This window comes from Choloepus didactylus, chromosome 4, assembly GCF_015220235.1.
Source record: "Choloepus didactylus isolate mChoDid1 chromosome 4, mChoDid1.pri, whole genome shotgun sequence".
NCBI lineage: Eukaryota > Metazoa > Chordata > Mammalia > Pilosa > Megalonychidae > Choloepus > Choloepus didactylus.
Genome location: NC_051310.1, coordinates 128,139,127 through 128,162,547, shown reverse-complemented (window position 1 = coordinate 128,162,547; position 23,421 = coordinate 128,139,127). Strand labels below are relative to the sequence as shown.

The window sequence follows — 23,421 nt, the reverse complement described above, 5'->3', positions numbered from 1 at the left end:
AAAGATCTGGTACCTAGTAAGTAGGTGAATGCTATTAGTAAATGTAGTTGGAAGAAATTTTATGAAACAAAAGAGACTTCAAACTAACCCACAAGAGCATCTTGATACATCTACATATCTTTACAATAGTGTCATATCCTTCTTATAAATCAAATATTTGCAAGTAGCAGTTATCTATCTAATAATCTCAGAATATCTCCAGGAAAAAAAAATAATTTTCTTATGAGAGTTTTTTCATTAAAAAGCATATCAGATAATTTCATTTGCTATTTATGTGTGTACCAATCATAAGGGTGATTTAGGAAATAATTCATGATGCATATAACAAACTGTTTTACATAACATACCAATAATAGTTTCATGATATACAAATGAATACATTCCCTGCTTTACAGGATAAATAACATCCTCTAGCTTTGTTGGCTTATAAAGAGGAAAAAAAATGTGTTACCATTGCCCTATATTATAATATTAAAGCTGTGTTCCAAAGGGAAAAAATGAGCAAGATGTAGGAGCTTGATTTGAAAATTCAGCAAGGGATTAAAATGCTAGGCTATTCAATGATAGACCATGTACTTTGGAAGCTTATCTACACTAATCTATCATTTCCAAATGAATTGCTAGCTCTCTAACAGCTGTTGTTTAAACTTGGCTCTCCTGTGTGAAATGGTTAATAGAGTTGGGCTGCAATATCATATTCACCACTAGGTGCTACAATATGACTAAATATCTATATTATCTACTAGAAAAAGACAAGTTTTCAGACTTCAGGATACACACATATATATGTATATGTATATGTGTATATATGTGTGTGTGTGTGCATCAAAGGTATTATAATTAAAAATTCTCTATGTTGGGTTTTCTAAATTAAAAAAAAAGAAAAAGGAAAGTACATTTTAAATTGGTATATTAGAATCTGCTCTATTATTTCTTCTTCAGGTAGTGTTCCTGCTACCTCATTGGCCATTATTTCTCAGTCTTCATTCCTGGCTCCTCCTCTGGCCAGCCTTTAAAAATTGGAATGCCTAAAAACTCTGATCTCAAATTTCCTCTATTTTTCTTTTTTTATATTTTATTTTATTTTGAAATAAATTCAAAGTTACATGAATAGTTGCAAAAACAATACTAGCCCCATACACAGAATTCTATCATACCCTGACCCCCCCTCCCCCAAAAGCTTAATCCACCAACTTTAACATGCTGTCACATCATTATTTCTTTCCCTCCCTATCTATCATTCATCATATATTTCTCTGTCTTCTGAATATATGAGAGTTAGCTGCATACATTCTTGAACATCCACTATAATTCACGCATGTACTCCCCATGAACAAGAACATTCTTTTATGTAATTCCATTAAGCCCAGCTAAGAAGTATAAGAGATTCAACAATGATACAATGCTTACATTCTATATTTCCTTTTCCTTATGTCTAAACTGTGTCCCTTTGAGCCACCTGTCCTCCACCCTCCAATCCCATCCAAGTTCATCCTTAGCATTCAATTGTTGTCTAGTTAGACTGTCTTTTTTTTTTTTTCTTTTTTCAATTGTGGAAACATATATACAGCCTAAATCTTCCCATTCCACCCCTTTCCTACCCTTCCATTAGTGGGATTGATCACATTTAGAATGATGTTATGCTCTTTCCCACCATCCATTACTAGAAATTTCCCTTCACCTCAAACAGCAACACTACACTCCTTTCTTAACTTCCCATTGCCCCTTTCCCCATTTCTCTTAATCCAGACTCTACTGTTCATCTCTATGGTTATATTCTCTGATAATTTCTTTGTGTTTACTGTGGGGCTTAAAATTAACCTCTTAAATCCCTATCAATCTTGTTTTTCTTTGATACCACCTTCACTTCAATAGGGCACATAAACTATGTTCCTATACTCCTTCATTCTCCCACCTTTATATAGTTGTCTAAAATTACATATTTTACATTGAGTTCAAAAACCATTGATTTGTCCTTAGAGTTTGTGTATTTTTTATCATGTAGGAAGTAAATAGTGGAGTTATAGTTCAAAAATTACTGACTTCTATTTGTATTCCATTGTGTTTGGAGAATGTTCTCTGAATATATTCAATTTTTTTTTTTTTTCCAAATTTCTTGAGGCTTGTTTTATGTCTCAGCTTATGGTCCCTTCTGGGGAAAGATCTGTGATCACTAGAGAAAAATGAGTGTCCTGGTGATTTGGGATGTAAGGTACTATATATGTCTGTTAAAATTCTCTATATCTCTTTCTCCTTTCTTTGTCTCTCTGTTGGTAGGGCTTCCTTTAGAATCTGAAGTAGGGCAGGTCTTTTATTGGCAAACTCTCTCAGCATTTGTTTGTCTGTGAAAAATTTAAGCTCTCCCTCAAATTTTTTTTTTTTTTTTTTTTTTTTTTTTTTTTTTTAAACGCTTAAAATTTTTACCGTTACTGAAGTAATATGTGCACGTGGTCTGAAACAAAACTGCCCCGACTTCCCTGCTCCCACAGGCAGTCACTGTCAACCTTTAAACTATTTTTTTTTTTTCCTAGAATGACCATAAAAATAAGCTCATACAGTTTTTTGCTTTTTCAGTTTTACACAGTGACTTTCTACTATGGAAAGTTTTGATTTAGGTATCTTACTTCCCCATCCCTATAAACACATGCACGTGCATTTATTTTTCTCTCATCTTTTCAAGGTGGTTGTGTCATGGTTTTTTCCTAAGTCTGTATTCAGTGTTTGCATTATTATATCTCTGAAAACGTTGCTCAGAGCTGAGCCTTATCAAGTTCCTGAGATTACATTTCCTTTTTTTTGTGCAACCTTTTTTTTCTGTGGTTTCTTGTTTTTCAGATTGCTCAGTTTCCTGTGTACCTATCAGAAATTTAGTACCAATTGCTTCAGTTGAATTACAAAGAAAAAAGCTGAAAAACACAAAACCTCTCAGCACTGTTACACCGCTCAGTTAATCTCTTAGTGCTCTTTTCCCCCGGTGATGCTCCTTCTGGAGCCCTTGTCGTCTTGCTCTAGTCTGGACGGGCTGCATTCGAGGCCTTGGTGCTCAAGTGCTGCCTGGGTCTCTCACCCCCCAGCATCCTGAGAATTCGATTTGCTTCCTGGTGCTGCTTCACCTGCTCCCTGGATGCCACTTCTTGCTCCTCCATGGTCTCCTCTCTCTTTTTTTTTTTTTTTTTAATCATCATTTTATTGAGATATATTCACATACCACACAGTCATACAAAACAAATTGTACTTTCGATTGTTTACAGTACCATTACATAGTTGTACATTCATCACCTAAATCAATCCCTGACACCTTCATTAGCACACACACAAAAATAACAAGAATAATAATTAGAGTGAAAAAGAGCAATTGAAGTAAAAAAGAACACTAGGTACCTTTGTCTGTTTGTTTGCTTCCCCTACTTTTCTACACATCCATCCATAAACTAGACAAAGTGGAGCTTGGTCCTTATGGCATTCCCAATCCCACTGTCACCCCTCATAAGCTACATTTTTATACAACTGTCTTCGAGATTCATGGGTTCTGGGTTGTAGTTTAATAGTTTCAGGTATCCACCACCAGCTACCCCAATTCTTTAGAACCTATAAAAGGTTGTCTAAAGTGTGCGTAAGAGTGCCCACCAGAGTGATCTCTCGGCTCGTTTTGGAATCTCTCTGCCACTGAAGCTTATTTCATTTCCTTTCACATCCCCCTTTTGGTCAAGAAGATGTTCTCCATCCCACGATGCCGGGTCTACATTCCTCCCCGGGAGTCATATTCCACGTTGCCAGGGAGATTCACTTCCCTGGGTGTCTGATCCCACGTAGGGGGGAGGGCAGTGATTTCACCTTTCAAGTTTCTCCCTCAAATTTGAAGGAGAGTTTTGCTGGATAAAGTATTCTTGGCTGGAAATTTTTCTCTCTCAGAATTTTAAATATGTCATGCCACTGCCTTCTTGACTCCATAGTGGCCACTGAGTAGTCACTACTTAGTCTTATATTGTTTCCTTTGTATGTGGTGAATTGCTTTTTTCTTGCTGCTTTCAGAACTTGCTCCTTCTCTTCAGTATTTGAGAGTCTGATCAGAATATGTCTTGGGGTGGGTTTATTTGGATTTATTCTATTTGGAGTTTGCTGGGCATTTATGCTTTGTGTATTTATATTGTGTAGAAGGTTGGGGAAGTTTTCCCCAACAATTTCTTTGAATACTCTTTCTAGACCTTTACCCTTCTCTTCCCCTTCTGGGACACCAATGAGTCTTAAGTTTGGACATTTTATTTTATCTATCGTATCCCTGAAATCCATTGCGATTTTTTCAATTTTTTTCTCCATTCTTTCTTTTGTTCTTTCATTTTCTGTTCTGTGGATTTCTAGGAGACTGAGATGTTGTTCAGCTTCCTCTAGTCTTGAATTGTGAGTATCCAGAGTCTTTTTGGTTTGGCCAACAGTTTCTTTTATTTCCATAAGATATTCTATTTTTTTATTTACTCTTGCAATGTCTTCTTTATGCTCTTCTAGGGTCTTTTTTACGGTGCTTATATCCTGGGCCATGGTCTTCTTCATGTCCTTTAAATCCTTTGCCATGTTTTCGTTCTTTGATTGTACCTCTAATTAATTTTGCAAGAAATAACGTTTCTTCCGAAATCTTGATTTGTGTGTTTGGAGCTGGATTCTCCATATCATCTGGTTTTATCATATGCATTAAGATTTTCTGTTGTTTTTGGCCTCTTGGCATTTGTTTTGCTTGACAGGGTTCTTAAAGGATATCGATCTAATTTTTCAGAGACACAGCTTGGTGACGTGCACTTTCTCTAGGTAACCAGCAGATGGCGTCTGTGAGCCACCTACATCCCTCCAGTCAGTAGTGAGGGGAAATGATTCTTGCATGTTCAGTTGGAGAGCTCAGCCTGGGCGTGCCGCTGGAGTCGCCTGCCCTGAATGTGGGGCGCGCGCACAGGTGGTCAGGGAAGAGAGGCAGCTCTCTCTCGGTGTCCCATAAACCACCAGACTTGGCATAGCGCCTCTGGGTTCTCTGAGCGGATCCCCCCTCCCAGCCGCGATCCTCCCTCAGCCGAGAGAAAATGCCATGCTACGTCATCAGTGTGCTCCATCCCTCTAGGGAAGCCCTGGGCCGTTTGGCTGTGCCGCGGGGCTCTCAGCTCGCCTCAGAATGCCGATTGTGTGAGGCCGTCTCCACTGCAACTCCTTGTGGGCTGAGAGCAGCCGAGGTTTTCTCTACAGAGAGAGAGCAAGAGATAGAATATTTCCCCCGATTCTCCCAAGGTCAGCCGTCACCAAAAGCCTCTGTCTGCTTGTGAGGATTCGCTGTCTGTACTGAGCTGTTATCACTAAAACCTCACTTGGAGCTGGGCTGAGAAAGTGCACGGCGCGGCTTCCGTGAGGGAGGGGCTCCCGGCTCTAGGTTCTCAGCTCTCAGCGCGGGTCCGCAATTTTACTTACAGATTTTATGCTGTGATCTTGGGCATTCCTCCCAATTCATGTTGGTGGATGTTGAGTGTACAGTCACATTTGTCTCCCCGCTACCATTCCAGGTTATTTACTGGTTTTTTGTTCATTTATGAATTGTCCTGGGGGAGACTAGGTCTTCCACCTCTTTCTATGCCGCCATCTTCCCAGAATCCCCTCCTCTATTTTTTTATCTATATGTTCTTCCTAAGTACTCACATTCAGTCCCATCTAGGCTCTAAAGACTACAGACTTTATATCACCTGCCCTGACTTTTCTCATGAACTGCCAATTTTCATTTTACACTTCCTGTATGGCATGCCCACTTTGGCTATCTAATTGCCATCTCAAACTAAACATGTCCAAAACAGAACTCTTGTTTCTTTCCCCCAAAGACTAATCATTTACCAGTCTTTATCTCATTAAATGACACACCATCCATCTAACACCCCAAGCAAATAACCTAGAAGTCATCCTCAATTTTTTCCTTTCTCTCAGTCCATACCCAATCCATCAACAAAACCCTGTCAACTCCACCCATAAATTATATTCCATCTCCATTGGTACAATCTTGGTATCTCAGCACACCACCTTTCTTCTAGATCACCAATCGCTCCATCTCCGTCATCACCAAATACATCTCCATACAGCAGCATATCATTCCTCAGCTGAAAACCTTCCAGACTTCCCACTTCAACATATATAAAATCCAAACTCTTTACCATGGTCGGCAATGCCTTCCTTTCAAGAAGTGGCCCTGGTCTACATGCCCTACATGTCCCACTCACCTACCATGCTCTGGCAATACCAGTCTTCTTTTTGGGCCTCAAATCCAACCCACTTACTCAGTCTGTGCTTCCTACTTGCTCTTCCCTCTGCCTTGACACATCTATCTCCCATTTTTCAGGTTTCAGCTAAATGTCAATTCTTCAGAGAGGCCTTCTCTGACTTTCCCAGTTAATGCAACCCCTCGCCCCCACCCAAGCTTAGTCACTCTCTAGGTTTGTATACTGTTTTACTTTCTTTATAGCATTTAGCATTCTCTGAAATTACCTAAACATGTGATTAAGTGGTTATTGCCTAATTCCCCACAAGAGCAGGAAACTTTGCCTACTTCATTTACCATATTTATGTTGCTAAACTCCAATTTTCTTAAATCGTTTGTTGAAGAATTATCCATGCCCCACTGACTGGGGATGCCAACTTTATTTAAAGACAGACAGGCAAACTGACAGACAGACAGATAGGTAGGTATATATGCCTGGACATTCCATTTTGTTTCTTTGATCTGTCTCTCCATTCTTAGGACAGGGCTCTGAAATATTTAAGTATTCAGCTTTAGGAAGATGTGGGAAATAATCTCAATTACAGCAACAGTATTCTTCAAGAGCTTTCTGTACATAAAACACTGTTTTAAGATCTTAAGAACACAACCTATTTAATTCTCATAGCAACCTCCATAAAGTAGATACTATCATGATTCTGTTTTATAGATGAGAGATCTGAGGGGTATAAACTAATTAGATGAACTGTACTTCCCCTCTTCAATTAGCAATATGGAAAGTAGAGACTGTAACTCGTTTTAATGGTATTTGGTAGCATTGCAATTTAGTAGTATTTAACCAAACTGCAATTCATTTATGTGCTTTCTGACATTAGATGTGGCAACAGATTTCTTTATGGTGGGAAAATATAAATTAACACATCTTATGTTAAATTTATAATTCCTTTTCAACCAGTAAGTTTGTCCAGATGCTGCAAAAAAGACAAAATACACACACACACAAACACAACCCCACACTGTATTACCCCACAAAAAACTCTATTCAAACATGCAACACAAATATCAATCTTCTAAAATTAGTACTTCTTAGAGTATAACATCAATACTATATACTAGCTTCCCATTAGGTACAGAGAAATAAAAATACAAACTTCATATTCTCAGGTTGGGTTTCTATAAAGACTGTGAGCAGGAGATGCCTTTCAGCTCTATATTACGTGAATCAAACAATACTTTCTCCAACTACAATAATGTCATGTAGACTGGCTGTCACTCCAATGATTCATCAGAACACACAGTTACCTTCTGATGATTAAGGATCCATTTGCCCATCAGCTAAGTTAGGTCAGAATAAGACACAACTGATTATGGGTACTTCAGGAATGAGAACCTGTGAAATGTTCTATTTAAGCTAAATTACTTCTATGAAGTTGCAACACTAGAATTTCATGGTTTTCAACAGTATTTATAAGCCAAAGATGATTTATAATTGTTAACTGAATAATACTCAGAGATTGGCATTATGAAAGAATTTTCGCTTATATATCAGTCCTATAAGCTATAAAGCACTGACGACCAATGCCTGTTAGGATAAGGGGAAAAAATAATTTTTTCTATGGACACTTTGATTCATAGTATTATTTTCTGGAGACTGAAAATGGAATTTGGTCTTTACATGATCCTTTTATTAACAAAATAATTGAAAGTAAAGTTTTTGTTCTGAAAACAAGAATCAAAATGTTCATATAATATTCCATTGACATTCACATTAATATTTTTACTTTTTTACTGAATATTTTAATATTCATTTTGCTAAACTAAATAACTGGTTTCTGGGTTTGCTCCTATAGGATGAAAGTGGGCCATGGTCCCCTCCCCCTCTTTTCCTGATGAGGTTGGGATAAACCTAATAACCAATCTGGTGGAGTCATCATAGTTCTCTGTCATTTAGAATATTCTTTTCCCTCTGGAAAGAAGTGTTTCTGGTATCTATGCCTTAGAAAAATAATTTCAAAGTGCTCTGGACCAAAACTGAAACTGCAGTCAATGATCTATCTCTATCTGGATGAAGTACATAAGACCCTTATTTTCGTACATTCCTTCAAAATGACAAACAGAAAAAACATTGTTTTCTCATGTAGTCTCTCACAAAGGAACAAGAGTCTAGAACTTCTGAAGAGGCCAATGGTCCAGGTTTTTCATTTTTAGGTTATTTTCACTTAAAAATGAAAGGCAATGTTGCATAGCGGTTAACAGTATGGACTGAGTCAGATGGTTTGGGTTTTACTTTGGCTACAAAACTCACTAATAATGTGCCTCAGTTGCCTCATCTGAAAATGAGAGTAATGATAATATTATTTCATTATAAGGATTAGATGACTGAACATTTGTAAAGCACTTAGAACAGGACCTGACACACAGTGTTATGTCCTTGATAAATAAAAACTAAAATTAAACTGATTTTGTTAGAAAAAAATCATTATTATTGCTAAAAGGCTAATTTCTAAAATAATAAACATTTTATTCAATGTCATGATTGGAGGAAGTCTATTTATAGTTACCTTGCTTGACTTAAGAACTCTAATTTGTTCTTCAAAAACAGTGTCTTTATTCTTTTCCAGAAAGCCTTCACACTGGTATTCCACCTGAAAACACACAGAAAAATCTCCTTAACTAGACAAACTTTTGAATAGAGATTATCATCATCAACCACAAAATTATACTCAGGCTATATGTACAGCTCTCAGCAAAGTGGTATCATCAGTTTTATTCTAAGAAGCCAGTATCATTCCTAATTCCTAACAGAATAAAATTCATCAAAAATTGTTTTTTCTAGGGAATAGTGGGAATGCTGATTAACTGGTCTAACAGATTCTCCCAATTCATGGGTAAGCAGATTCATAGAAGTTGATCCTGGTCTCCCATGCTGGCCAAAGAGAGCTCCTCCAAGGCTGACCCAAATGTGTCTTTCTACCCAGTATACCATTGGCATGGATAAGGGATTAAGCAGGAGAGAGGATCAAAAGGAACAGATGGCTCTCTGACAGGGAGAAAGTTGAGCTGAGGATAGATGATGGTAGAAGTTGGGGGAAAAATGTATGATTGGTAAAGTAGGACTAATTGAATATGGTCTATTCTATTCCTGCTGCCAAAACTCCAGCAGCTTGGCTATCTGCCACACAAGGGGCTCCACAGCCTGCATCACAAAGCCCTTAGATGGCCCTCAGGTCTTCACGTGCCTTCCCAGCTAACAGAGGTTTTCCAGATACCAATGGCCATCCTTCAGTGAAGGTACCATATGTTGATACCTTACTTTGGACACTTTATAGCCTTAAGACTGTAACTTTGTAACCAAATAAACTCCCTTTATAAAAGCCAATCCATTTCTGGTGTTTTGCAAAATGGCAGCATTAGCAAACCAGAATAGCCACCAAATGAATTATGAAAAGACTTTTGGGTTTCAGAGCTTTCTGGATTTCAGAATCATAGATAGAGGATTATAGACCAATATTTATTTCATAACATAATTCAATTTAAGCTAAAGGAAGAGAAAAAAAGACTAGCTCACACTGAAGAATGCTTTTCCTATAAGCCTAAAGAATGCAACCATAAGCAAAGAAAAAAAATGATACCTCTTCACTACTGATTTTTTTCCTCATTTAACTTAAGCATTCAAAAAGAAATAAGATAACATTTCTTACTTTGTCAGCAAAATGTTGGATGATGAAAGCTGTATTTGATAGACGGGGCTTCTCAAAGAGTACACATTTGTTTAAATGCGTGTTGTACAATTTTTGGGCCCAAGTGTCATCTGTACCTTTAGGCATCTATATTCAGGGAAAAAAAGAGAAAAAGGAAGAAAGAAAACAGGTAAATATTGTTATGAGATTATTCTGATGCACTGGCCACCAAGAAACCATTTTTGGCATTATCTAACAGCTTTATATTGAATTTAGGAACCCCCATTCCTTCTTCATTTCTCTTTTAGAGGCCAAAAATCAATTATTAATGAAGAGCATAACTGAGACCTTCCACAGATGACCCAGCCTAAGCTTTGAAAAGTTTGTAAAGTTCTGTCGATTCCAGGAATCATCATATAAATATTTGATTTGCTTTTAAAACAACCAAAAAACCTTACAAGTTAAAGATGAACTATCATAGCTATTGTGTTTCTTTAAACTTGTTAAAAAGTAACATTTGCACATAGTGAAATATTTATATCATTCAGAAAGATATAACATGCAGAGTAGTCTCCTCTCGCCATTTTTCCCAACTTCATTACCTCTTCCTGTCTTTAAAAGCATGTAAGTGAATAGGGTGTTTCTATGTTCCTTGTATTTTTTTTCTTCTTAATAATAGCATTCTCTTATTTATGGACTAGGTTGTCATTGTTTTAATGTTGTTACAAAAACTGTCACAGTGACTCCTTATATGTATATACTTTGATACTTTTGCAAATATATTCATAGGGTGAACTCCCAGCAGGGGGACTACTGGATCAAAAGGTACACATAGTTACAATTTTGATAAATATTGTCAAATTTCCTCTAAAATATGTTGTACTAAGCCATGCTCTTCATCAAGAATATTTGTTCAATATTCTTTAGAAGTTTTGTCAAATTTAAACTTGCCAATCTGATGTGTAGCCCATCTTTGTTTTGATTTGCACTTTTTAAAATCACAAGTTAGGCTGAGCACTTTTTATTACATATATTCTGAAAGTGGTAGGAAATACGGATGCTTAGGAGGATAAACCTGTAGTAAATTGTAACTCACCACATATAAACTAAACATAAATTAAGAGAAAGAAAAGGTTATTTGTCTAAGATCATTCAGTCAGTGGTAAAGCTGGAGAACCAATACTTTTTCCAACATGCTGTATCTTCAAATATTAAAGCTAAAACTCCATCTGTACCTTATTTATCAGAAATAAAGAAAAACTACTAGCTAGTTTTTAAACAACTATTCAAAATACCTTTTGCACAATGTCTTGCATTTCTTTAAATATATTCTATTACTGAGCAAAAAGTACTAAAAATAAGCATACTGTTAACAGTGGCTAAAGTTGGTAGTATTTGTATCAAACGTTAAATTTTCACATAACTTAAAATCAGCTCAAAAGAAAAGGAAAATTCTCCAACTTTTGGTTATTAGAATCCTTGGGATCCAGTGACCTTAGAGAACACAAATAAGACGGTCCCCACCAGTAGCCACAATGGTACCTGGTTTACTAATGAATCACTGCTTGAACCTACTTACCTTCTGAACTTGCTGTATCTATTCTGATAGACTAAATACCCCAGAAAATCACACTTACCTTGCATTCCTCATCCAGCAAATCTAGAATGCCCAATTTAGATTCTATAAGATTAATACAAGGCTGATTATCATAGAAATCTATGAGTGTCCATGGAATTTGTTCCTTCATATATTCCTCTTGTTCTAATTTGAAGACATGCTAAAATTACAGGGAAAAAAGCAGGCATTATTGGGTCATTATCATAAAGAATGTTAGTTAAGAAATGTTTACCTAAAAAACACTCTCAGAGGTTACCAACATAATTTGAGATAGTCCATGTCTTCTAGCAACAACAATCTCATTGAAAAAAAATTTACACACAGCAACCAATATAAGAAAACAAATAAAAAAACATAGACAGTAAGACCTCAGCTATGTAGGATTCTTGGTGAACAAGTAAATCTAGGTTAAGTGAATGATTTAAATAGCTGATAAATGTTAACAGTCCTTTTTATTTTTTGATATTTATACTTCCAAAAATGCACTATGTACTTTTTGGCTTCTTAAATTATTACAGAATGCTGCTAACACGGATGCAGCTAATGCCTTAGCCGACCTTGAAAAACTACAGAATCGATGCTCTCCAGGCTGCTGGACCATGCTGGGAGATGCTTTCAGAATAAGTAGTTCTCTTAAGGGACTGAGTGCTGAAGTTCAGGTGCCTCAGAATTAGATAATGTTCCATCTTTTGTGTCTGCCTTGATTCTTCTCTACCGTCAGGGAGTTCACTTTCAGTTCACTTTCCTGGATTCCATATCCAATTCTACAAGCAGCTGCAATCACTACCAGTCCACTGCTATTTCTACTACTTTAAGGCAAAATGTGTATTGGCTATCTACATGTGCTAGTCACTCACATGGTCAACAGCAGAGACATAGACTCTGCCCTTGTGGCATTTAGAGACTGGTGGAATAAACAGAAATAAAATAATCACAAGAAATATAATCCAAACTGAAATAATGTCACAAAGGAAAATAAGGAGAACTATGGGAGTCACAAGAGCAAGAGTCCTGATCTAGTTTGGATACAGGGTAATCAGGGAAGGCTTCCCTGAGGAACGGCCATGTGATCTGAGCTTTAAAAATGAATGGGAGGCGGGGCAAGATGGCAGACTGGTGAGCTGTAAGTTTTAGTTACTCCTCCAGGAAAGTAGGTAAAAAGCCAGGAACTGCGTGGACTGGACACCACAGAGCAATCTGTCTTTGGGCATACTTCATACAACACTCATGAAAATGTCGAACTGCTGAGATCAGCGAAATCTGTAAGTTTTTGCGGCCAGGGGACCCGCGACCCTCCCTGCCAGGCTCAGTCCCGTGGGAGGAGGGGCTGCCAGCTCCGGGAAGGAGAAGGGAGAACTGCAGTGGTAGCCCTTCTCGGAAACTCATTCTACTGATCCAGACTCCAACCATAGATAGACTGAGACCAGACACCAGAGAATCTGAGAGCTACCAGCCCAGCAGAGAGGAGACAGGCACAGAAAAAAAAAAATAACACGAAAAACTCCAAAATAAAAGCAGAGGATTTTTGGAGTTCTGGTGAACACAGAAAGGGGAAGGGCGGAGCTCAGGCCTTGAGGCGCATATGCAAATCCCGAAGAAAAGCTGATCTCTCTGCCCTGTGGACCTTTCCTTAATGGCCATGGTTGCTTTGTCTATTAGCATTTCAATAACCCATTAGATCTCTGAGGAGGGCCCTTATTTTTTTTTTTTAATCCTTTTTTCCTTTTCTAAGAAGCCCAATACAGAAAGCTTCAAAGAATTGCAATTTGGGCACGTCAAGTCAAGAGCAGAACTAAGAGAGCTCTGAGACAAAAGGCAATAATCCAGTGGCTGAGAAAATTCACTAAACACCACAACTTCCCAAGAAAAGGGGGTTGTCCGCTCACAGCCACCATCCTGGTGGACAGGAAACACTCCTGCCCATCGCCAGCCCCATAGCCCAGAGCTGCCCAAGACAACCCAGTGTGACGGAAGTGCTTCAAATAACAGGCACACACCACAAAACTGGGCGTGGACATTAGCCTTCCCTGCAACCTCAGCTGATTGTCCCAGAGCTGGGAAGGTGGAGCAGTGTGAATTACCAAAGCCCCATTCAGCCATCATTTGAGCAGACTGGGAGCCTCCCTACACAGCCCAGCAGCCCAGAACTGCCCTGGGGGGACGGCACTCACCTGTGACATAGCACAGTCATCCCTCAACAGAGGACCCGGGGTGCACAGCCTGGAAGAGGGGCCCACTTGCAAGTCTCAGGAGCCATACGCCAATACCAAGGACTTGTGGGTCAGTGGCAGAGACAAACTGTGGCAGGACTGAACTGAAGGATTAGACTATTGCAGCAGCTTTAAAACTCTAGGATCACCAGGGAGATTTGATTGTTAGGGCCACCCCCCCTCCACGACTGCGCAGAAACACGCCCCACATACAGGGCAGGCAACACCAACTACACACGCAAGCTTGGTACACCAATTGAGCCCCACAAGACTCACTCCCCCACTCACCAAAAAGGCTAAGCAGGGGAGAACTGGCTTGTGGAGAACAGGTGGCTCGTGGACGCCACCTGCTGGTTAGTTAGAGAAAGTGTACTCCACGAAGCTGTAGATCTGATAAATTAGAGATAAGGACTTCAATTGGTCTACAAATCCTAAAAGAACCCTATCAAGTTCAGCAAATGCCACGAGGCCAAAAACAACAGAAAATTATAAAGCATATGAAAAAACCAGACGATATGGATAACCCAAGCCCAAGCACCCAAATCAAAAGACCAGAAGAGACACAGCACCTAGAGCAGCTACTCAAAGAACTAAAGATGAACAATGAGACCATAGTACGGGATATGAAGGAAATCAAGAAGACTCTAGAAGAGCATAAAGAAGACATTGCAAGACTAAATAAAAAAATGGATGATCTTATGGAAATTAAAGAAACTGTTGACCAAATTAAAAAGATTCTGGACACTCATAGTACAAGACTAGAGGAAGTTGAACAACGAATCAGTGACCTGGAAGATGACAGAATGGAAAATGAAAGCATAAAAGAAAGAATCGGGAAAAAAATTGAAAAAATCAAAATGGACCTCAGGGATATGATAGATAATATGAAACGTCCAAATATAAGACTCATTGGTGTCCCAGAAGGGGAAGAAAAGGGTAAAGGTCTAGGAAGAGTATTCAAAGAAATTGTTGGGGAAAACTTCCCAAATCTTCTAAACAACATAAATACACAAATCATAAATGCTCAGCGAACTCCAAATAGAATAAATCCAAATAAACCCACTCCGAGACATATACTGATCACACTGTCAAACACAGAAGAGAAGGAGCAAGTTCTGAAAGCAGCAAGAGAAAAGCAATTCACCACATACAAAGGAAACAGCATAAGACTAAGTACTGACTACTCAGCAGCCACCATGGAGGCAAGAAGGCAGTAGCACGATATATTTAAAATTCTGAGTGAGAAAAATTTCCAGCCAAGAACACTTTATCCAGCAAAGCTCTCCTTCAAATTTGAGGGAGAGCTTAAATTTTTCACAGACAAAGAAATGCTGAGAGAATTTGCTAACAAGAGACCTGCCCTACTGGAGATACTAAAGGGAGCCCTACAGACAGAGAAACAAAAACAGGACAGAGTGACTTGGGGAAAGGTTCAGTACTAAAGAGATTCGGTATGGGTACAATAAAGGATATTAATAGAGAGAGGGAAAAATATGGCAAACATAAACCAAAGGATAAGATGGCCGATTCAAGAAATGCCTTCACGGTTTTAACGTTGAATGTAAATGGATTAAACTCCCCAATTAAAAGATATAGATTCGCAGAATGGATCCAAAAAAATGAACCATCAATATGTTGCATACAAGAGACTCATCTTAGACACAGGGACACAAAGAAACTGAAAGTGAAAGGATGGAAAAAAATATTTCATGCAAGCTACAGCCAAAAGAAAGCAGGTGTAGCAATATTAATCTCAGATAAAATAGACTTCAAATGCAGGGATGTTTTGAGAGACAAAGAAGGCCACTACGTACTAATAAAAGGGGCAATTCAGCAAGAAGAAATAACAATCGTAAATGTCTATGCACCCAATCAAGGTGCCACAAAATACATGAGAGAAACACTGGAAAAACTAAAGGAAGCAATTGATGTTTCCACAATAATTGTGGGAGACTTCAACACATCACTCTCTCCTATAGATAGATCAACCAGACAGAAGACCAATAAGGAAATTGAAAACCTAAACAATCTGGTAAATGAATTAGATTTAACAGACATATACAGGACATTACATCCCAAATCACCAGGATACAAATACTTTTCTAGTGCTCATGGAACTTTCTCCAGAATAGATCATATGCTGGGACATAAAACAAGCCTCAATAAATTTAAAAAGATTGAAATTATTCAAAGCACATTCTCTGACCACAATGGAATACAATTAGAAGTCAATAACCATCAGAGACTTAGAAAATTCACAAATACCTGGAGGTTAAACAACACACTCCTAAACAATCAGTGGGTTAAAGAAGAAATAGCAAGAGAAATTGCTAAATATATAGAGACGAATGAAAATGAGAACACAACATACCAAAACCTATGGGATGCAGCAAAAGCAGTGCTAACGGGGAAATTTATAGCACTAAACGCATATATTAAAAAGGAAGAAAGAGCCAAAATCAAAGAACTAATGGATCAACTGAAGAAGCTAGAAAATGAACAGCAAACCATTCCTAAACCAAGTAGAAGAAAAGAAATAACAAGGATTAAAGCAGAAATAAATGACATAGAGAACAAAAAAACAAGAGAGAGGATAAATATCACCAAAAGTTGGTTCTTTGAGAAGATCAACAAGATTGACAAGCCCCTAGCTAGACTGACAAAATCAAAAAGAGAGAAGACCCATATCAACAAAATAATGAATGAAAAAGGTGACATAACTGCAGATCCTGAAGAAATTAAAAAAATTATAAGAGGATATTATGAACAACTGTATGGCAACAAACTGGATAATGTAGAAGAAATGGACAATTTCCTGGAAACATATGAACAACCTAGACTGACCAGAGAAGAAATAGAAGACCTCAACCAACCCATCACAAGCAAAGACATCCAATCAGTCATCAAAAATCTTCCCACAAATAAATGCCCAGGGCCAGATGGCTTCACAGGGGAATTCTACCAAACTTTCCAGAAAGAACTGACACCAATCTTACTCAAACTCTTTCAAAACATTGAAAAAAATGGAACACTACCTAACTCATTTTATGAAGCTAACATCAATCTAATACCAAAACCAGGCAAAGATGCTACAAAAAAGAAAAACTACCGGCCAATCTCCCTAATGAATATAGATGCAAAAATCCTCAACAAAATACTTGCAAATCGAATCCAAAGACACATTAAAAAAATCATACACCATGACCAAGTGGGGTTTATTCCAGGCATGCAAGGATGGGTCAACATAAGAAAATCAATCAATGTATTACAACACATTAAAAACTTGAAAGGGAAAAATCAATTGATCATCTCAATAGATGCTGAAAAAGCATTTGACAAAATCCAACATCCCTTTTTGATAAAAACACTTCAAAAGGTAGGAATTGAAGGAAACTTCCTCAACATGATAAAGAGCATATATGAAAAACCCACAGCCAGCATAGTACTCAATGGTGAGAGACTGAAAGCCTTCCCTCTAAGATCAGGAACAAGACAAGGATGCCCGCTGTCACCACTGTTATTCAACATTGTGCTGGAAGTGCTAGCCAGGGCAATCCGGCAAGACAAAGAAATAAAAGGCATCCAAATTGGAAAAGAAGAAGTAAAACTGTCATTGTTTGCAGATGATATGATCTTATATCTAGAAAACCCTGAGAAATCAACGATACACCTACTAGAGCTAATAAATTTAGCAAAGTAGCGGGATACAAGATTAATGCACATAAGTCAGTAATGTTTCTATATGCTAGAAATGAACAAACTGAAGAGACACTCAAGAAAAAGATACCATTTTCAATAGCAACTAAAAAAATCAAGTACCTAGGAATAAACTTAACCAAAGATGTAAAAGACCTATACAAAGAAAACTACATAACTCTACTAAAAGAAATAGAAGGGGACCTTAAAAGATGGAAAAATATTCCATGTTCATGGATAGGAAGACTAAATGTCATTAAGATGTCAATTCTACCCAAACTCATCTACAGATTCAATGCAATCCCAATCAAAATTCCAACAACCTACTTTGCAGACTTGGAAAAGCTAGTTATCAAATTTATTTGGAAAGGGAAGATGCCTTGAATTGCTAAAGACACTCTAAAAAAGAAAAACGAAGTGGGAGGACTTACACTCCCTGACTTTGAAGCTTATTATAAAGCCACAGTTGCCAAAACAGCATGGTACTGGCACAAAGATAGACATATAGATCAGTGGAATCGAATTGAGAATTCAGAGATAGACCCTCAGATCTATGGCCGACTGATCTTTGATAAGGCCCCCAAAGTCACTGAACTGAGCCATAATGGTCTTTTCAACAAATGGGGCTGGGAGAGTTGGATATCCATATCCAAAAGAATGAAAGAGGACCCCTACCTCACCCCCCACACAAAAATTAACTCAAAATGGACCAAAGATCTCAATATAAAAGAAAGTACCATAAAACTCCTAGAAGATAATGTAGGAAAACATCTTCAAGACCTTGTATTAGGCGGCCACTTCCTAGACTTTACACCCAAAGCACAAGCAACAAAAGAGAAAACACATAAATGGGAACTCCTCAAGCTTAGAAGTTTCTGCACCTCAAAGGAATTTCTCAAAAAGGGAAAGAGGCAGCCAACTCAATGGGAAAAAATTTTTGGAAACCATGTATCTGACAAAAGACTGATATCTTGCATATACAAAGAAATCCTACAACTCAATGACAATAGTACAGACAGCCCAATTATAAAATGGGCAAAAGATATGAAAAGACAGTTCTCTGAAGAGGAAATACAAATGGCCAAGAAACACATGAAAAAATGTTCAGCTTCACTAGCTATTAGAGAGATGCAAATTAAGACCACAATGAGATACCATCTAACACCGGTTAGAATGGCTGCCATTAAACAAACAGGAAACTACAAATGCTGGAGGGGATGTGGAGAAATTGGAACTCTTATTCATTGTTGGTGGGACTGTATAATGGTTCAGCCACTCTGGAAGTCAGTCTGGCAGTTCCTTAGAAAACTAGATATAGAGCTACCATTCGATCCAGCGATTGCACTTCTCGGGATATACCCGGAAGATCGGAAAGCAGTGACACGAACAGATATCTGCACGCCAATGTTCATAGCAGCATTATTCACAATTGCCAAGAGATGGAAACAACCCAAACCTCCTTCAACAGATGAGTGGATAAATAAAATGTGGTATATACACACGATGGAATACTACGCGGCAGTAAGAAGGAACGATCTGGTGAAACATATGACAACATGGATGAACCTTGAAGACATAATGCTGAGCGAAATAAGCCAGGCACAAAAAGAGAAATATTATATGCTACCACTAATGTGAACTTTGAAAAATGTAAAACAAATGGTTTATAATGTAGAATGTAGGGGAACTAGCAGTAGAGAGCAATTAAGGAAGGGGGAACAATAATCCAAGAAGAACAGATAAGCTATTTAACGTTCTGGGGATGACCAGAAATGACTATGGTCTGTTAATTTCTGATGGATATAGTAGGAACAAGTTCACAGAAATGTTGCTATATTATGTAACTTTCTTGGGGTAAAGTAGGAACATGTTGGAAGTTAAGCAGTTATCTTAGGTTAGTTGTCTTTTTCTTACCCCCTTGATATGGTCTCTTTGAAATGTTCTTTTATTGTATGTTTGTTTTCTTTTTAACTTTTTTTTTCATACAGTTGATTTAAAAAAGAAGGGAAAGTTAAAAAAAAAAAAGAAAAACAAGGAAAAAAAAAAAAAGATGTAGTTCCCCCTTGAGGAGCCTGTGGAGAATGCAGGGGTATTCGCCTACCCCACCTCCATGGTTGCTAACATGACCACAGACATAGGGGACTGGTGGTTTGATGGGTTGAGCCCTCTACCATAAGTTTTACCCTTGGGAAGACGGTTGCTGCAAAGGAGAGGCTAGGCCTCCCTATATTTGTGCCTACGAGTCTCCTCCTGAATGCCTCTTTGTTGCTCAGATGTGGCCCTCTCTCTCTGGCTAAGCCAACTTGAAAGGTGAAATCACTGCCCTCCCCCCTACGTGGGATCAGACACCCAGGGGAGTGAATCTCCCTGGCAACGTGGAATATGACTCCTGGGGAGGAATGTAGACCCGGCATCGTGGGACGGAGAACATCTTCTTGACCAAAAGGGGGATGTGAAAGGAAATGATATAAGCTTCAGTGGCAGAGAGATTCCAAAACGAGCCGAGAGATCACTCTGGTGGGCACTCTTACGCACACTTTAGACAACCCTTTTTAGGTTCTAAAGAATTGGGGTAGTTGGTGGTGGATACCTGAAACTATCAAACTACAACCCAGAATCCATGAATCTCGAAGACAGTTGTATAAAAATGTAGCTTATGAGGAGTGACAATGGGATTGGGAAAGCCATAAGGACCACACTCCACTTTGTCTAGTTTATGGATGGATGTGTAGAAAAGTAGGGAAAGGAAACAAACAGACAAAGGTACCCAGTGTTCTTTTTTACTTCAATTGCTCTTTTTCACTCTAATTATTATTCTTGTTATTTTTGTGTGTGTGCTAATGAAGGTGTCAGGGATTGATTTAGGTGATGAATGTACAACTATGTAATGGTACTGTAAACAATCGAAAGTACAATTTGTTTTGTATGACTGCGTGGTATGTGAATATATCTCAATAAAATGATGATTAAAGAAAAAAAAAAATGAATGGGAGCTAAGCAAATCAAGAGGAGAGAGAGGGTATTCCAACCCCTGCTGCAGGTCCTGCTTCAGGCTGCCTCAGTCAAAGCTGCTGACACTACAACTTCTAGTCTCTACAGATGTTAATAACTATTATTTCTTCAGGGGTTTCTGTTTTCCTTCACTTTTCCCATTTGTCTCCTTTGTTTCTCTCATTCATGTTGCTATTTTTCTGGGAAAGCTAGCCTTTTGTGGCTATGACTAGACAACTTATATTTTCTAGGACCCAAAACACCATGGAACTTATGTGCCACCAAGGTCTAAAAGACTTCTGAAACATACCTCTCCTCAAGTACCTGGAACTCTCCCATTTATTCTATACTTATTATAATGCCTCTCTTGGCTCATTTGCAGTGCTTACAGTTTAATCAGCTGCAATAATCTTCAAACAAAAAAACGGTCATCCATATGAATATTTATGTCATGCTAATCAGAAAGCAAATTTCTTCTGTTCTTCTGATTAATGAGAAGGCAAATAGGGCACCATGTGACAGCAGTATGTTCTGACTGATGGTACCAATATTTTCCAAAACAATGCACTCTGTCCTTTTCATTTCATTAATTCATAAACAGTCTCCACAACTGACAACAAAAGCGCTGCTCCAGACTTTAATAGAGCTTGTTTCTCAGTCGCATCTCTGTTTAGTTTCGCAAAGACGATGGCACTTCAAAAATGTTGGAAGCTTAACTGTTGAAGAGTGAATGTAGGCATGAGGTTCAATATGGCAAAAGATCTTGGTCAGTACAGTAGGGTCTCTAAGCACTAAGCATGCCAACCACAGTGTTTATCATGCCCACAGTCCTAGGTGAAGGAACTGTCCTATGCAGCCATGTTCTTTACTCTGAGACCCCATGTTCCCAGTCATAGCTGACTGAATCAAATGTGGGTACCTGAGGGCACTCTATTGCCAGAGACCTCTGATGATTAAAAAAAACCGGGTTAAAAAGATTCTTTTTCAGGTATCTGAACTGGGAAACAAGGAAAGAATCAGGCAATTAGTATTTTGAGCTGAAGCTGAAAGAAGCCAAGATGAATGGGAGCTAAGCAAGTCAAGAGGATGGAAGAGCATTCCAATTCACAGGAAGTTTGAAGTAAAGAAACAGAAACTTTGAGGAAGCAGAAACCTTGAGGTAGTGAAAATATATACAGAATAGAAAGAGAGACTATGCCATCTGATAGTGAGAGGAAGTGTAATAGGTGCGCATAGAAAAGCTATGATACAGTATGGGGTGTGTGTGTGTGTGTGTGTGTGTGTGTGTGTGTGTGTGTGTGTGTGTGTGTGTGTGTGTGTGTGTGTGTGTGTGTATGAGTGAGGGAGAGGGAGAAACAGATGGATAGAGACAAAAAAAGGGAAAGAAAAAGAGAAACGAGACAAAATACACACGCAGAGACATGAGGCCCCTGAAGAGACAAAACAGCCAGTCCCTAATACACTGATCTTGGTTGTTTACATTTCCTTATCTTCCCTTGTGCCAAAATATATTTGGAGAGAGCTGAACATTATGGCATTGATTAAAGAATTAAGAAACTAAGAAACATCTTGAGAAATGATAATGCCCAATTTAGTCTCTATTAGACATTTATTAATATTCCTCGTGCAGAGATGAAAAATGCACCAATTATATTATTACAGAATAGTAATAAGCCTAAGGTTTTAAGACTACATCTGCACATTTCACTGTGTAAGTAGCTTAATTTGCTATACAGAGAAGATTCCAATTTTTGAAAATTTTTATCAAAGTATAGGCAATATTTTTTTAAAAAAATCAAGCAGTTTAAAAGGTTTTATAATGTCAGGTAACAATCCCTTGTTCCTGCCATCCCCAACCCACGTCCTGCTCCCTAGAGGCAATGTTTTTAAGTCTCTTAGCTATTTCTTCTGATATTTACCTACACATTCATAAGGAAAATGCCTATCAGCTACTTTTTTAATCAATTTGAAACATTATCTATTGATTTCCTGCTAAGATAGATGGTGCTAAACTCTCACACGCCACCTCTCCATTTCTCCTTCCCTATCCTTCTAATAATACTATTTTTACTACTTCTGTAGCTTAAAACAATACTTTTAGACCTCTATTTTTTGTTTTATCAACTATAGACCACACCATCAGATTCCTTCCTTTATAAAATGAGGATACTAAAGGCTCCCTTCCTGCTCTTCAGCTCTCTCCTCTTCTATTTTCTAAATCTTATAGGCATTTATAATGTCCTCTTTCATCAATACTTGATAATCACCCCTAAACATAGGGCTTAGAACTGTGCCTTTACATATCCTAACTAATTTAATCTATACAACTATATGCAGTAGGTACCATAATTATTCCTATCTTACAGATAAGGAAACTAAGGCCCAGGGCTATCAATTAATTTGCCCAAGGTCCCCTGGCTAGTTAATGCGGAGAAGGATTCCAACACAGGCAGTTCACCTCTAGTTCACACTTCGTTGCCCTTCATTTTAAGCTCCTCCAAATCCCCAAGACCATAATAATCCTCTAAGATTATTCCACAAGACAATTAAACCAGAGCCACTTCCCAAATATTCCCCTTGTCATTGACGAAGTGAACACCTTGGATAGTTGAAAGAGAATATGTAAAGTTCTGATTTTCAGTTCTGACATCTTCTAATACAGCAAATAAAGGTTAATATATTCATAAGTGTGCATATACTAGCCTCAGGAACAACAAACGAAAAGGATATTCCTGGGCTCAAAGCTTCATACCTCCTATGCATCTACCTAACAGACTTCCTGCTTCTCTCACTCAATTTATCTGGATCAAATTTTCATTATTCTCAGACAACAATCCAAGGGTGACCTTAACTCCAATTTGGACCATAAAACATCTTTTTAATATTACATGATTTATTAATCATTAATTTTGCAGAGTTTAACTTGTCTAGCAAATTATAATAGTTAAAATTCAAGTCTTTATTTCAGGAACCAGGCTTTAAACACAGACT

At 38.1% G+C, this 23,421-nt stretch overlaps 1 protein-coding gene across 9 annotated transcripts in view; it reads right to left on the bottom strand.

Annotated features, from left to right (window-relative positions):
* Nucleotides 1–23,421, bottom strand: part of MYO5A (myosin VA) — a 263,746-nt gene that overhangs the window by 72,421 nt on the left and 167,904 nt on the right. For all 9 annotated transcript variants that reach the window (XM_037833939.1, XM_037833940.1, XM_037833944.1 and 6 more), the window contains 3 exons: nucleotides 11,553–11,693; nucleotides 9,937–10,062; nucleotides 8,797–8,880 (listed from right to left, as the gene is read on the bottom strand). In XM_037833939.1, the coding sequence (XP_037689867.1) occupies nucleotides 8,797–8,880; nucleotides 9,937–10,062; nucleotides 11,553–11,693 (351 nt within the window). The remainder of the gene's footprint in view (nucleotides 1–8,796; nucleotides 8,881–9,936; nucleotides 10,063–11,552; nucleotides 11,694–23,421) is intronic.